The following is a 16,882-nucleotide window of genomic DNA, read 5'->3' as shown; positions in this document are numbered from 1 at the left end:
ACCAATATCTGAATTACCCAAGCCCACTGCAGTCCAGCACTTTCTCTAACCACTGAGCTCCTCAGATCCACTGCAGCCCGGCGCTTTCTCTAGCCAGTGAGCCCCTCAAACTCACTGCAGCCTAGCTCTTTTTCTACACTGCAGCCCAGCACTTTCTCTAACCATTGAGCCCCTCAGATCCACTGCAGCCCAGCACTTTACCTATGCTCTCATTTTCTAATTATTCTGACCCGACAGTGAAGACAGGTCTCCCAAGATTCTCCTATGTACCGTGGAGGGGAGATCCAAGCGAAGTCCAGGCTGCGTTACCTGTTTGACCCAGGGCTTGACATTCCTCTCCAGCCGCAGCTGTCTGCTCTTCGTCTCGCTCACTCCCAGGGCTTGACCCATTTGCAGGTCAGAGAAGCCGTCTTGTTTGGCTTTGATCAACAAGTCATCTGGTACTGCAGAGCTGCAGAGGACAAAAACAGAAAACAACAAACACTGAAAGAAAACAAGTCTAAGTTGAATTATTGACCCCATTTCATTTAGGGGATGCTTCACTCAGCATCTACTGCTCTCAAAATGGTTTTGCTTTTCAGCAAGCCTGCAAGGAAAAGCACGCAGTTACACCTGGATTGTGTGCAATGTATTAAAAATAGTGGTAACAAACACAGATTCTATAGAGGCAGACAGCATACCACAGAACCGCTCCCTTATCCCATCCTTTTTTTTTTTTATTAAAAAGCTTTATACACAAGCCGAGGTCATCATTACCCACACCTTTGTTAATTCTCAAACATACCCTCACCCCAACTAATAGGGGCTAGATATACCCAAGACAAACACATGGATGAAAAGAAAAGAGATTCATCCAACTTGTAACTGCTGAAATCTGTGTGGTTTGAGGTTCAGGGGCAAGTACACAAGTAATATTGCATTGTACCAAATCCCCTTTGAAAAGTCTTACTGCTCTGGATTCCTGCCTGGAAAGATAGTTCTTCTATACTGCCTGCTTTTCTCAGTCCTTCAGATGTTTCAAGTCAAGTGACTTCCCTCTTGTTCTTTATTAACTGCATCTGTTAAACCAGTGTACACTTTAGTCTATACTTAAGTTCCATGTAAAGTTAAATAACTGCCTTTGTTTGTTTAGTCTTGCTGATTTTTTTATTTAAAATGTTCCTTGATATTATTTTTTTCTCCCCAATACATAGTTTGAAAGGCTGCTTCATTTCAGTTGAGATCCTGCTGTCTGGTGTATTTCATAGTGCACATCTGCCATCTTCTGGCCTTGTAGGGTTACTACAGCTCATCCCCACAATGCAAGGAGAGTGGGTTAATTAGATTCAATAAAAACAGAAAATTACTGTTTAGCTGCATTCGTTCATTAGATGAATCCACCTGCTCAAAAGTCATTTTACACTTATTTCCCTTATTTTACACTTATTTACAGTGGCAGCCAAAGCCAGCTATAAAACTGGCGAAACATGGTACCGTGGTCTCTGAGATACACAGTTCTGTCAACCTGTCCTGCATCTCATGCATGCTAGAGGCTGTTATCTAACTAGAAACTGGTTTGTCACAGATTACTACTGAAATGCAGTGTTTCACCAGCAGGTGCCCCACGCTGAAGCTCACACAGAGTTAAAGTCATTTTTAATACTGTACTGTACGGTTGCGGTAACTGCTTGAATATGCTGAAGCCGACAGCATAATCAAGAAGCAGGAGGCTTGCTGGATAAAGAAAGGGGCTTCTTACCAGAAGGTTCCTGGTTCAATCCCACTGTGTGTGACCCTGAGCAAGTCACTTAACCTCCTTGTGCTCTGTCCTTCGGTTGAGACATAAAACCAAGGTCCTATTGGAAGTGACTCTGCAGCAGCAGTTGTGTTGCATAGTTCACCCCCTAGTCTCTAAGGCCCTGTCCACACTATGCCTTTAAACCGTATTAGTTGCATTTAAGCCGGCTTAAAAGTGCCAAATACGGTTTGCGTCCACACTACGCAGCATTTAATACCGTACTCGAGACCACCTCAGGAGGTAGTCTCGAGTCCGGTTCTAATTAGATCGCATCAGGTAGTGTGGTTTATCAGAAGTGTGGACGCTGTAATACCAAACTACATTTTTTTGTGTATCCTCCAATATCCCAAAATGCTTTGTGGTATGTTTGGCGAAATACTCAGAGCAGGCGCCTGAAGGACTTGCTATCAGTGTACACTCCGCACTAGGTATTCATTTTTATGCTTCAAAAAATCTGTCAGGACATCTCTGTTAAACTAGTGGAGAAAATAACAAAAACACAACGTTAAATTAGGCGACTGCAAAAATGAAATGCGAGTTAAAAGTAGGATCGGGGATGAACAAATTACGTAATGTGTCAGCTCTGTTTGAAATAAAATTAAGAGGACCAGAATTAGGCTCATGCAAGATATGAAGGTAAAAACAAAGATTGTTTTGTAATTAACAGCCTTTTCTGAGTTTAATTATAAAACAGAATCAGCTCAATTTGTTTAAAGGGACTTAACCTGATTAAAAATAAAACCTGAAAACTTCGGATTTACTTTTCCCACAATACTTGTTATATTTCATTTATACAATATGGACCTCTTTTAATATGGGGCATAACACATTATTTTAAAATAAAATATAGTGCATGGTGGGATACTAGCGTATTAATTTCCACGGTTCGTTGCGCTGCTGGGAATTGTAACTGAACTATTCTAATGGTGTGTGGATGCATTAAGCCTGTCTAAACATGAAACGGTACTTCAGTGTGGATGCTTTGAGCTGTATTAATTAGAGCGGTTTCGAGTACGGTTCTCGAGATCGGTTATGTAGTGTGGACAGGGCCTAAGTCGCTTTGGACAAAAGCGTCTGCTAAACGACTAAATCATTATCATCATCATAATAATAATAAAAAACAATAAAAATGTTAAGCAATGATGAAAAAATTGATAAATGCTGCATGCTACAACCCATATTAAAATAGTTATGGTGATATTATATAAATGAACCACAGAGGCTGAGTCAGAGGGTGCTCTGGGGCTAGAGCATGCATGGGAAAAAATCTGCCAGGAATTTAGGTTAAAACATTCCCCAATAGTAGTAAAAAAAAGGTGTTGTTACCCTCTGAAGTGGCTCATGTGCTTCTCGAGAGCCACGATCCTGCGGAGCTTGTGCAGGAACCACTTGTCGATGGCTGTCAGGCTGTGAATCTGATCCACAGACATCCCGTTGTGTAGGGCCTGGAGGGGAGAGCACAGAGCTTGACAGGCAAGGACAGGGACTGAACACAAAGTCTAGTCTCCTGGGCTCCACAGCCACCGATATAAAAGCAGCTAAGGATAGGAGCCCAGTTCAATTACAGTGCATTGAAACAGCAATGCATTTCAAGGGAATCAGTTAAACTTCAAAAGGTGAAGGATGGGGGTAGCGACCTCAACATGTCCTGCGGACTAGGTAATATTTTGTCTACTGCAGTATTAGGTTCAAAGCTACAGTCAATAGCACACAAGCAGGATTCAAATCAAAAACAGTGGTAAGTGAAGACGGGCTTTGAAAAAGACTTGAAACGTCTGTGTACTAGACTCCCATGACGTTACTGTCGGAGCCATTCCAGGTTTTCCCAGAGATCCTTATTTGTAAGTTACTTTTAAGAAAGGTGTGTGCTGGCTCTAATTAAGCTCACACTAAAATGCAGAATGGCTCACACTCTTATGCAATGTAAATGTTAAGTTATATCCCGAATGTTACAATTTATTAATGAGCATTTCAAGATATAGAATGAAGCAAATAAAATGGTTCATGTAAATTCCTTAGAATTATGTGCAGGCAAATAGGGAAGGTATGTTCTTTTTATACAACATATTGGTTCCCGTACGTGAGGATAATAGTCAGATCTATAGCAAATGAGAAGTTACTGTAGGAATTGATTATGCACGTGTTAAATGAAACTTGACTATAAAAGCATCTGGTGGGTGGGGTTAGAATTATTTTTGTATCAAAGTTCTGTGTCAATAAGAAATTTGGCTTCTCATAGCCAATGAGGAATCAACGTGGCCTGAGTTACAATGACACACCCAACCAGCTAGGAATGAAAATATGGATCCTGAGAACATTACAACAGAGCAATACTCCAGTAGCAGTGCAACAAGACTAAACTTAAAAGCTAAAGAATGTACAGTATCAGGCAATATTCACCAAAGAACATAATAATAAAAAACATCAAAAGGCATTTTCAAGGAGAGCAATAAATAAATAAATAAATAAATAAATAAATAAATAGGCTAGTTATAAATCTAATGTATTGCAGCATTGTTATTGTTATTTGCGAGGGCAAAGGTGCCACTGGAATAAACATGGCACCCCAAATAGTCGTCAAAGGCAAGGTGGTCGCTGTACCTTGGCGATGGAGAAGATGCGGGTGCTGGATGGCACTGCCAGCTCCTGCTCCAGGTCCTGCTTCTTCGCCCAGGGCTTATTCATGGGCAGTCGGGGCATGAAGCCGTCTACCGAGGGATGGCACATCCGCAGAGCTTTCTGAATGCTCTCCTCAAAGGAGCGTCCGACTGCCATCACCTAGAGACAGGTAGAGACACTTTCAAACCAACCAACAGGACTTAAAAAAAGCGCCAGCAACCTTAAAATTAATAGAAAGAACTTGAATATTAATGCAACTCATTATATATTTAGTTTAGGTCTTGCAGTAATCAATATACTGTACAGGTAGCATTTGCTTGTCTATGTATCCAAGTGCTTTTATTAATGATAGTGTAAAGTCACATCTTCAAATAATGCGAAAAACCAGCAGACACAAAGAGACCAAAAAGAAGCACACGGCTGTGTCAGTGCGGACCACCCACCTCGCCCACGCTCTTCATGGCGCTGCCGATCTCCTGTGAGGTGCCCTGGAAACGGTCGAGGTCCCAGCGGGGGATCTTGGTGACGATGTAGTCCAGGCTGGGCTCGAAGCAGGCCGTCGTCTTCCCAGACACGGCATTCTTGATTTCGGGCAGGGTGATGCCCAGAGCAAGCTTGGCAGCCACAAAGGCCAGTGGATACCTGCGAGGACAGAACACAGACAGGAGCAAAGAAAGAGAGAGAGAGAGAGAGAGAGACAGGGACAGAGACAGAGATCATATAAATTATCTACCTCTTTAATAATCCTTTTTAGTCACCCCAAGCCGTACATTCTTGTACAATAAGATGCCATTTATTTCAAAGTCTGAGATGGTTTAAAAACAAACTTATATTTGAGTGCTCCGTGGGAGGTAATCGGTTTCCTCATAGTTGCAACGTATTTGCACAAACACGACACAGCCACACCTGTATGCCGCTCAGTCCTACATGTGCTTCTGTGAGCAGGCCGGCCTTACCCAGTGGCCTTGGAGGCGAGGGCGGAGCTCCGGGAGAGGCGGGCGTTCACCTCAATGATGCAGTAATCCAGTGAGGTGGGGCAGAGGGCATACTGGATGTTACACTCCCCGACAATCCCGAGGTGGCGCACCACCTTGATGGCAGTTTCCCTCAGCATGTGGTATTCCTCGTTAGATAGGGTCTGGCTGGGGGCCACCACAATGGAATCCCCTGAGGAAAGAACCCAGGATTTAGCAAAAAGAGAGGAGTGCTGGAACAGGCTAGCATTGTTTAAACATTAAACAATGAGGAAGGAGAGGCTGTTGTACCTCATGTAGAATGCAAATGTCATATGAGAGAAAATGTGTTGGTAATGTTAAACCAGTTTGCTGGAAGTGACTTTGGCATAAGTAGAGTTGCTAAAGTAACTGATTGGAGAAATGTATTGGAAAAGAAAACATGGTAAACAATTAACCATAGTAACCTTGTAAAAGAGAGTAGTTAGTGGGTGGTTGCACTTGAATGAAATAACAGCTAAATATCTCATTTCTATTGATAATTAGTAAGATAACAAAAACAGACTGTTGTCAGGTATGTTCTGAGCCTACTATAGTATAAATACCAGACATAGAGGCATACACAGACAAAGAAGCCTCTAATACCTCCAGGATCATTGTGGACCATTGATGTATCAGTCTGTGGGCTCTTCAGGGGTTCAGGTAATCTGATCAATTGCCTATCTCTGTTAATACTAGTGTCACGTATTGTATCTAAACAATAACATTCAATGTAGAATGTAATGTGGTTATTTGGAACTAACGAATGGTAAACATTTGTAAGAGGTTTGATTTCTTCTTAAAAATAATTAATCTTCTTCAGGTAAATTTAATCAAAAATAGTTTATTCAGGAATCAAAATGCAAGCAGGAACAAAACAAATCAAAGGTGACTGTGACAGAGACAGAATGATTCTTGGTGATAAATCTCCCTCCCGACCTGTGAGGTTGCAGTGTAAAAGGAACAGAGTGCACTGGACTGGATGGCCTTACAATTAATTCCCAGGGTTAGGTGGAAGTTGGCCATCTAGAAAGGGGGCACGGTACATTAAATCATTGCTCCAGAGGGAAAGCGATGTGGCAACCACGGATTGGAGGAGAAACGGCTGCACTCGCTAATCAAGGGGGCATGACTGAAGGTACAAATAGGGGACGTGGCTAGGTGATCTGTTCCTTTGTTTATGGTTAAGAGAACGCTAAAGGACAAGCGAATATCATTGTGAGTGTTTTGTTTGTTTTGTCAAGTCTAATTGTATTGTTTGTTATTATTAGATGGCCAACACGATCTGGAGCTGTCGCTTAAGTCCAGCACAAACCCGGACAGCACTTGACCATTGTTCACGGATTAATTGTATTTCACCACTTGCATGTTAGCACTCACTTTGGACTTGTGATCGTGTGTGTGTCTTGTGTGTGTTTAATAACTGTGTCTATTATTTCGGGACTGCAACACTTTGTTTATTGAACTGTTTATTGTTTATACACATTGTTGTGTATTGCCAACCCTCCTTTTCTTTACTGTTGTCATCAGACTTTGGATTATAAATAAACCACCATTTCACCAGTACTTTGTTGTTTGTCATTATCTTGAGCACTGCATCACCTCTACACTTGAGCACTGCAAACCACTTTGCCACAGTGATACATCAGTGATCTCACATACAAGTCTCAGTTGATGGTGTTCTGAGCTGCCATCAGTGTAGATGTTATTTACTTCTGAGCCAAGTTGAGCTTTCATGGCATCAGAGATGTTGTTTTTTTTTTTTTCTGAGACAGATAACAAGAAGTTACATTTAAGAATATTGCTATGAGTTTTGCTCAATTCTCACAGACAGCAAAGCGCTATACCTATACATCACAAGGTCGAACGACAAGGCTGGTGATTGCAAACTGCTGATGTGCACCAGCCATGTACAGCTTAATTTTAAGAGCTTGTTAACCCTGCATTGATTCAGAGCTTACATTAAACACAGGAAAATCACACAATGTCTACAGACAGTTTCAATGATTTCTCACTTCCTTCATCATTTAAATGGGAAGCATAAGTAACAGGTTGTATAATGAAAAGGAACAAACGCTGATGAAACAATAGGAGCTTGTGCCATTTTAATTGGAACAATGTGGACACTGGTGTGTGGTCATCAGAAAAAGCTTACGTGTTCAAATAGTGTGTTATTATGCATTCCGTGACACTTACCTTACCTTAAGTTATAGCATGTCACTTTCAACAAAAGTAAATGGTTTTAGAACCAGTTTTAATTGGTTGGATTATGGTTTGTACATAGGCTCAAAACAGCTTATTAAACAGAAACAAAGGTTTTATCATCTGTCCCGAGGTCACAGCTGCACTCTGAGTTATGAAAAGCCAGTCACTCCAACATTGGTGTATTTCGGGCCATGTGCCAAGCTAAAGAGCTGCAAGGTCAGGGAAATACATAGGCAAAAATCCTTATACATTGTTAATTTAAAACATGGTGCGGTCTCATCCTTATAGTGTAACAATGTAGTTAATTCCATGCTACCAAAATTCACAAATATTACACTCACTCAGACACTAACAGTGTCTATATTGCGGTTATGGTACTGTACTTTTCCGCGTCTCTTCCAGTTCACAAGCTCGCATGGTAGGGGTTTACCTGTGTGAATGCCCAGCGGGTCGAAGTTCTCCATGTTGCAGACGGTGACACAGTTATCAGCGATGTCTCTCACCACCTCGTACTCCACCTCCTTCCAGCCCAGCAGGGACTTCTCTACCAGAATCTGAGTGGACATCGCCAGGGCCTGTGGAAGGAGCAGGCATGGCTAACCAAGCAAAACTCCAACTCAAGGGTCCAAAAATACAATGGAACAGCGCAATTAAACCATGAATCTAAAAATGAAAAAGTTGAATTTACTTAATATCTTTGGCCAATTTAAAACAGGTGGGCCCTCGGGTAAGAAGTCATCCTATCATGCCTGAAGATGGGTTAGGGTCTGTCAAAAGGATCCCACCCACATGTTGTACAGGATCTGTCAGGCAGGGCAGTCAGTGCCTCCCAAGCATACTCATACCTTCTTGGCAGTTTCCAGAAGCTTGTCCTTGGTGGCACACAGACCCGACCCCAGACCACCCAGAGCGTAGGCAGATCTCAGCATCACAGGGTACCCAATCTGATCGGCTGCTTGCAGGGCGTCTGCCACCTGCACAATACACAAACACACGAATAACAGGGAGGAGACAGGAGGAACGCCTCTATAACCTCCTTACACCTGAAAATAACCCAGGAGACAGACAGACAGACAGACAGACATCTGCAGGAATCAAAACACTGGTTCATGAGCAGGAACAGCACGGATAAAAAAAAAAAAAAAAACAACACTAAAACGATGTTCTACTTTTGCTGGCTCATCCTGAAATACAGCTTGCGATTATTAGACCAGGCAATGCAAAATATAGGATATGCATAGGTAACATACAAAGCAAATGCATTTTAGACAACTGCTAGTCAGGTATTTATCTGAATGAAGAGCCTAGATAAAAAAGGTACTGAAAACTGAGCGTGAGGTATTGTTCATAAACAGCGTCTCTGTGAAGAACAAGTGATGAGTAGTGCCTCAGAAGAACTTGCTGATACAAGAAATCACCATTAACATTGCTGATCGAGAGCCACCTCATTCTAAGAAAATGAAAGCTGAATGAATAAACGCGCACTACCTTGACATGTCCTTCATTAGCTCAGCAGCGCAAACTTAATTGGCTAAAAATAGCACTTTTGAGTTAAGGGGTGAAGCACCTCATTATTACCGACCCAGAGATTCGTAGTTAACATGATGTACACCAGGATGTGTGTGATCGCAGCTTCACATCCCTAAATCTAGACTTTAAGCAGAATATATCCTCTCTGAATCAAATCAATCCTTCAATTCCAGAGTCAGAAGTAACATTTAAAACAATCAATTATTAAGTTTTATCTTGAAATACTGTTTTTGTAACAGTTTAAGAAAAAAAAAAAAAAAAGACTATGGAATTAAAGCAAGACTACGTGTTCTGTAAGACTTATAAATTACTGTAAGTGAAACAGCTGTATTTAAGGGATTGCACTCGGGAAAGACACACAGACTCATGCGTGCACTGGTTCACTGTATTCTGTTCATCGTCAGTCTATTAATAAATGTATATGTCTCAGCATTCATTCAATGACCAAGTGTGGGAACTGACCTTTTATCTACTAGAGTGTGCATGTCCATTTAGACTCTTAACATACACAAATAAATGTGGTCTTTAATAACAGTTAGTATTAGTGAACTCGGATGAGGTCCAGACCACCAACTGCTGCTTCTTACCGAATTCACAGCGAAACTGGGGGCAATTTTCTCATCAATCTCCATGAGCTTGTCTGAGAATAGCTGCCTGTCCTCTGTGGCCATGATAGATTCCACAGGGGTCCCCAGGACCTTCACCCCGTACTTCTTCAGCACCCCGCTCTGGAACAGCGCCACCCCTGAAAGGAGGGGGAAGCACAGGCAGTCAGCTACACAACCCCAAACACCACCCATACAGTCAGATAGTTAAAGAGTAGGACCTCTCAACTTAGTTTTATCTCCCCAAACTCACAAATTTTTTAGATAACGCTTTTGGAGAAGCATGGAGAGGCAGCTCACCACAGTTGAGAGCAGTCTGGCCGCCCATGGACAGCAGTATCCCATCAGGCTTTTCAGTCTTGATGACCTCTGTGACAAACTCTGGCGTGACAGGAAGAAAGTAGACAGAGTCTGCCTGCTTGATCCCCACCTCGTTGGTCTGAACAGACGCTATGTTGGGATTCATCAGAATCGTGTTCAGATTCTCTTCCTACAATATAATAAAATAATGCACATGTAGAATGGCACTATAATAAACCCTCCTTGAGCTTGTGTACATTGAAGAAGTGTTCTGTCATGGTGATGGGGGTTACAGGTCATGTTTTGTAGAATGTTTCCTCAACAGTTGAAGTAAGCAAGCCTTTCTTTAAATGCATTCCATTGATTAGCAGACAATGCATGGTCAACTGGCTTTGTTCTGTTACGTCAGAATTTGAAATCAGAACCCAGAGCACAAAAAAGAAGGATTCCTTTACATATTTATAATCAAGTGCAGATGATTTTATTATTCAATCAAGTGTGCTACTGCACCTACCTTCAGTGCTTTAACAGCCTGGGATCCGGAGTAATCAAACTCGCCAGCCTGACCAATTGACAATCCCCCTGAGCCGAGTACCAGAACCTTTGACACCTACGAGGATCCACAAGAATATCTGTGAGTACACATTTGTTTTGTCTCTACCACAACACCACCACCACCCATATTGGCTCACATACCTGGACCCTCTTTGGCAAGGGGAATTTCTTGGGCATTACAGCCGCAATGCTTGTCTCTTTACCATTCTTTATCAGGGAAAGGAAAGCATCGAACAGGAACTGGAATAAAGACAAGGGATGGGTCTTAGAATGGGAAATAGAAGCCAGTAATTTTTACAACTCTTTCAGTAATCAAAGATAACCCCACTCAAAACTGCAGACTGCTTTGGTAGTACTGCAAAGATAACTCCAGTCAAGACAGAAGGCAGGTAACCTAATGTGTTGTACATTTTCTACAGTAAGCGCTGAAAGACTTTCACAGTAGGAGGTGAGGGAGAGGCTGTGTGCTGCAAGTAAGCATTTTGCATGAACCTCGCACAGCTCACAGCTCTGAACCGATCGCATCCAAAACGCCTGCTGATCTTACCTCTGTGTCTGTGGGACCTCCCTTGGCTTCAGGGTGGAACTGAGCAGTGAAGATAGGTTTGGAGTTGTGCATTATTCCCTGCAAGACAGGAGAGAAACAAACATCCAAACTGAAGAGCAGCAAAGCAGCTCACTAGCACAAAGCTACTGGATGGGACTAGGACAGGCTGACTGGCCAAACTGTAAATTCATTTAGACACCCTCACAAACATTGTACTGTGGATTATAGCAATGATTTAGCAACATGCTACATTAAATAACACATTTTACTTTTTGAGCAACATCCATTTGTAACCAATCTTTATTCCTATGGCTTTTTATCAGAAGCCTAAACAAACAGTCTGGCCGCTGCACCTCGTTGGTGTTGTCGTTGGCATTGATGAACAGAGGACTCCACCCCGGGGGCAGGGACTTGCTGTCTATCCCAAAGCCATGGTTCTGAGCTGTGATAAAGGCCTGGTCATTCAACAGGTTAACCACAGGCTGGTTCTGTCCTCTGTAAAAAAAAAAAAAAAAAAAAAATGTACCATTGTGCATGTGACGGGATGTGCAATAAGAAAATATTCAAAAACGTAATAATTTAAACAACAGATATGTCAAAGAAAATGCCACTGGTTTACCTGTGTGGCTCAATGGCCTTCAACAACACATGTTGCACAGAAAACCTTATACCAAACACCTTATCTCAACACATACAGCGATGCCAAGCATTGAAACTGGTTTCTTTGCAGACCTAGATTCCGATACCCTTGAGAAGGAATTTTTGTACAAGTGTTCACATTAGAACTCAAGCCCTCAAGATAAAGCGTGTGGCTGTGTGCAATCTAAGGATCAATATAATTCAGGGGTGGAAATAAGCCTCCTATTGTATTGGTTTTAATACATCCTTGATTAGCCCCAGTATATAGGTAACAAGCTCAGATGGGTCACAGTAAACTCAGGAATGGATCAAACTGCTATGCTTATTTCCATCCCTGTAATTAAACCTCAGGCACCCTGTTCATTTGAATTTGAGAATTCTGTTCTGCCTTCTGATTTGCCAAGACTGCCATCGCAGCACCCATCATGTGTGCACCCTCCTACAAGCCAATCATATAAGTGCTTATGTCACACAGAATAACCCTACTCACCTGTTCCCCATAGGCAGCTTGTAGGACTTGGCTCCAGCCGCCAATGCCGTAATTTGGTTTCCCATGCAGATACCGAAAACAGGCTCAGTGCGGTCGCTCTCTAGCACCTACACAAGGTAGAGAGAATGAGAGAGAATGAGTTGATACATTCTCCACCCCACCATGTCGAAAGTCATACTGTATTTCATATTTCAGAAATATATTGACAGTGTAAAGAGTTCATTAAAAGATTAAGTGCAAAACTATGATCAAGGGTGCAGCTGTATGTGGGCAGCATATGCTGCTAGAATGTTTTATTGGCTAAAAAAGGGGACAATAAAATGAGCAGATCTGACCTCACCTGACCTGGTGCAATTAAGAGTTGTCTGGTCAAAACGTTGCTGACGCACAGAGATAAACCAGCAACTAAGCTTTGCATGCAAAGCGGTGTAGAGACTGTATAAAACAGCAGCACTTGGAGGTGCATTTGAGAAGCATCAAGAAATTGGTAACTGGTATCATTGCTTAATTTCTGTTAATAGTTATTGGCCTCATTATTGTATATAATGACAATGATTAAGCTGTAAAACTGTATTTCACCACCAGCAGCTTCGGAAGAAAGAGGAGTTCAAGCAGAGTTCTGCTTGACGAGCCTACAGTACCTTTCTGACGTTCTCAATGAGGGTGCGCGCTAGGGCAGGGTCGCCGGGCCCGTTTGAGATGAACAGCCCATCGTATTCCATCCCCAGCAGGTCATGGTCCCAGGGCACCAAGTGGACCTCAGCACCACGCTGAGAGACAGAGGAAAGGACAGGGAAACAATGCAGCTTACAAACAGAAGAGCAGGAACGTCATCAATACAATGACAACAATGGTATCGTCACAATGGAGGAAATGTGTTGTATCCATAACTTAAAAAACAAATGTTACAGTGGTACTATAAATATAACTCTGAATAATAACGTGAACGTTGACAAGCCTTTGACAAGGTCATGTAATCGGAAAGACCTTGACATAACATTACAAATGTTTTACTATTCCAACAAGTGATTTACAATATATATATCAATGTTGAGTTTGGTTCTTTTTCCAACTGTGCTATAATTATGTGTTTTTTTTTTTTATGGTTGGTCGGTTTTGGTGGGTTTAAACACTGAACCTTACCTTAACCAAAAGCCTTATGATGTTGTGTTTGATCCCACAATCAACTGCAACAACTTTTACAGGATTCCCTTTGCCAAACACCTTCACTTCCTGCAGAGTGAAAGGGAGTAACTCAGTTACAGGAGCTCTCTCATAAAACGAGCAGACATTACCTCTTGTATTCCGCCTACTTCCTGTACTTATTCCTATTTACAGAAATGTACTGGGAGACGTGTGCAGTAAGTGCCACACCAGTACAATACAACACTTATACTCCAGCAGTTGCATCAAGTTTAATCATATCAGCTAAATGCCTTGGACTCCTCCACCCTTAATTCTTGGTAGCATGTTCCACAACGCTGCCCACTTCAACCAACAGTCTAAGACAGGGTTAAGACAATGGTCTGACCCTCCACTGTCAGATTATAATCAGTCTGAATGTCACTGTGAAATAATAAGAACACAAGAAGGTTTACGAACGAGAAGAGGCCCTTTGGCCCACCTGAGCTCATTTGATTCCCAGCAGCTGATTGATCTCAGAACTTTGTCAAGTCGAGTCTTAAAGGATCCAAGTGTTTCTGCCTCAGCAACATTCCATACCCATTACATACCCCTCTCTGTTTGAAGAAGTGTCTCCTTTCCTCTGTCCTAAGTCCATTTCCATTTTATTTACTGGTTTCTGTACTGCAAAGTAACGGTTTGAGTTACCTATATCAACTCCTTTTAAGAGTCTGACACTTACCTTCGTGGACACCTCTGCAACCAAGTTACGCAAATTGGGATTGGAAAACTCCAGTGGTTCCCCCTCAAACTCTATTTTGCCCAAAACTGTTCCCTAAAAATAAAAAAAGTAACAAATGATCGGTCTTATACCAGACACTTACTATAACAGAAAGGATGAAAAAACAAATGTCACCACATTTAAGAAAACTTTCAACAACAAGCAGAGCCAATTACCGGATCCAGCAATGGGAGTTACCTTATCTCGAATAATTTTGGTCAACATCCTGGTATCCACTCCATATAAGGCTGGGACCTTTTAAAACAATTAAAAAAGTAAGAGATAGGAAATAATTAGATACACCTTCAACATTTACTATACCTGTTTCAATAGGTTTTCAGGCATTTAAAACCAGTTTGAAATCCAACCCAGTATATTCTATTCAGATTATTTCAAATCAGATTGGATATATCAGCGGACAGACTAGTCATACCTTCTCCTCTTGCAGCCACTGAGACAGAGACTTATTAGAGTTCCAGTGACTGTACTCGTGGCTGTAGTCCTGCACCAGCAAGCCAGACACCTGGAAATGAAGAATATGAACAACCTGCAATTCACTCCACGTCTCCCAGGAACAGTCACTTAGTTACACACAATATGAATCCAGTTTCTACATTCACAATTCATTCTTTTAGCCGTTAATGACTTCAAGAAGCATTCAATTAGCAAAATATACTAAGTTTTGATTCAAAGAATAATGCTTTTGTTTTTAGTAAACTTGTTTACTAAAAATTTAGTATCATATTGCATTCACCTGACCATTCAAACCTATTTTTTTTTTTTTTAGTATCACTGGCATGCTTGGAATTGCAAAAGAATCCTGTTGGAAACAGAAACCCAGAAACCCTTTTTGATGTTTTTTTTTTTTTTTGCTGTTGGCAGCTTCGATTACTCGCACTGTAACCCTCCTCTGGACAGTATTTACCTGAATGCGTTCGGACTCCAGGTGCTTGACCAGCCCCAGCTCATCCAGCTCCGTTGTGTTTGGGACTCCGTAATTGCCCACTATGGGGTAGGTCAGGGTGAGAACCTGGCCCCTGTAGCTCGGGTCCGTCAGAGACTCTGGGTACCTGGAATCAATCCGAGGAAGAGTTTCTGAGCAATCGCAACAAAAGAGCCAACAAATGCAAGACCAGAAATGGAAATGAAATTCCTGTTGCATAGCAGGTTCACCCACTCCAGGTTTTAATATGTGCTTGATTAGCCCCAGTCTGTATAGGTAACAAGATCAGGTGTGTCTTATTAAACTCAGTAAAACCAGGAATTAATCAAACTGCTCTGCAACAGGAGTCTTATTTCCATCCCTGTTGTTCAAATCAAACAGCTGTTTAAAATATACCAGGAACAAAAAGATCCCAGATGCAAACCTCGTAGGTTAGAAAGACATGAAGTCTATATTTGTACAGACACAGAAAATGACACGCGCCAAGTTCATTTATAAATAAATAAAAACACAGAGCTATACCTTATACTTCCGACTGATAATATCTACAATATCATGTCCAATCAGGTTTTCACCCTGTGCTTTTATATAATTAATGATAATTCCAACATTGCCAAACAGAATAAACACAGAGCAAGTCCTTACCCAACCAGGCCTGTGTTGAACACCAGCTCTCCTGAGGAAGAGCCATGGTGCCCAAACGAGAAGCCCTTCATCTTTGTACCATCATCCAGCACCAAGTGGGCAGTCTGTGCCTGAGGAACCAAGCAGGTAGAAACATTTTATATATACACACGCTCTCTCTCTCTCTCTCTCTCTCTCTCTCTCTCTCCAGTGCATCAGATCAGAACTTGGAAGTAAACTAGCTGATCAGCACAGTACACTAGAATTTGCATTAAATAAAGACAGTCATAACAGTAAACTAGCCCTCAATAACCAACATACAGTAATAACCAAAAGCAATGCTTGCAATTTTTAAAAATAAATTCTACCTTGAGGTGTAGGGCCACCCCACTATAACGGTTATATTGTTGGCGCCATGCAGGGTGGGGGGTCAATTCCTGTTTTTCAATTCCAATTCCATTTTAAATTAAAGTGAAGTCTCTGTCAATTAAACTGGCTTCAGACTAAAGCAGTTGAATAAATCACAACAATTATTATGTCTCTAATACGTAAATTCCTAAAGAACAGGAGTGCCCGTGCTGGAGTCATGGCAAACGACCACAGGTGCCCACATGTTATCTGTGTCCTACCCCACAGTTTGCAGTTCCACACGGCAGAAAAGCTAGGTGCTGCCTAAAATCTGCTCAGCATTCCCCCTGGGTGCCGACAACAAGAACGGCTACAGAGAGAGGCGCTGTCTGACAGGGATTAAACCAGCCGGGTTACCCGGATACCCGTTTACTGTTTTGCATGTTCCCCTGTGACTAAGTTGAAGCTACGCCACCCCACCACTTGATAATGTAGTTTTAGAGGCAACAAGACCCAACAATAGCCTAACATAACCTAAACCTAATGTACTGTCCTTATGATTTGCCCGCGCACCACCTCAGTGGTGGCTAGCAGCGCACGAGATCCGACGTTCAGTGAGCTAAAGTGAGGTAAAAAATATCTTTATAACCATTTTTTTTTCTTTAAATGAACGAATATGTCTTAAGGATGACCAATGTGGCAGAATTTCGCTTTTTAAAATATGTGAGTTAAGTGTAAAGTAACCCAGTCACAACACTCGCATTAATTAATTAATTTATTTATTTATTTATTTATTTATTCGGCT

At 41.8% G+C, this 16,882-nt stretch overlaps 1 protein-coding gene across 2 annotated transcripts in view; it reads right to left on the bottom strand.

Annotated features, from left to right (window-relative positions):
* cps1 (carbamoyl-phosphate synthase 1, mitochondrial) overlaps positions 1-16,882 on the bottom strand; it is a 42,664-nt gene that overhangs the window by 24,584 nt on the left and 1,198 nt on the right. For both annotated transcript variants that reach the window (XM_059032550.1, XM_034021528.3), the window contains exons 2-22: positions 15,751-15,860; positions 15,088-15,232; positions 14,596-14,685; positions 14,361-14,417; positions 14,124-14,216; positions 13,403-13,492; positions 12,901-13,029; positions 12,260-12,366; positions 11,484-11,625; positions 11,131-11,208; positions 10,725-10,823; positions 10,543-10,638; positions 10,029-10,218; positions 9,711-9,868; positions 8,439-8,567; positions 8,024-8,168; positions 5,353-5,563; positions 4,840-5,038; positions 4,379-4,555; positions 3,104-3,222; positions 310-451 (exon numbers count right to left, since the gene is read on the bottom strand). In XM_059032550.1, coding sequence (XP_058888533.1) covers positions 310-451; positions 3,104-3,222; positions 4,379-4,555; positions 4,840-5,038; positions 5,353-5,563; positions 8,024-8,168; positions 8,439-8,567; positions 9,711-9,868; positions 10,029-10,218; positions 10,543-10,638; positions 10,725-10,823; positions 11,131-11,208; positions 11,484-11,625; positions 12,260-12,366; positions 12,901-13,029; positions 13,403-13,492; positions 14,124-14,216; positions 14,361-14,417; positions 14,596-14,685; positions 15,088-15,232; positions 15,751-15,860 — 2,706 coding nt within the window. The remainder of the gene's footprint in view (positions 1-309; positions 452-3,103; positions 3,223-4,378; positions 4,556-4,839; positions 5,039-5,352; positions 5,564-8,023; positions 8,169-8,438; positions 8,568-9,710; positions 9,869-10,028; positions 10,219-10,542; positions 10,639-10,724; positions 10,824-11,130; positions 11,209-11,483; positions 11,626-12,259; positions 12,367-12,900; positions 13,030-13,402; positions 13,493-14,123; positions 14,217-14,360; positions 14,418-14,595; positions 14,686-15,087; positions 15,233-15,750; positions 15,861-16,882) is intronic.

Source organism: Acipenser ruthenus, chromosome 10, assembly GCF_902713425.1.
Source record: "Acipenser ruthenus chromosome 10, fAciRut3.2 maternal haplotype, whole genome shotgun sequence".
Classification (NCBI taxonomy): Eukaryota; Metazoa; Chordata; class Actinopteri; order Acipenseriformes; family Acipenseridae; genus Acipenser; species Acipenser ruthenus.
Note: the sequence above shows the minus strand (reverse complement) of the source record. Positions and strands in the feature narration are given on the sequence as shown.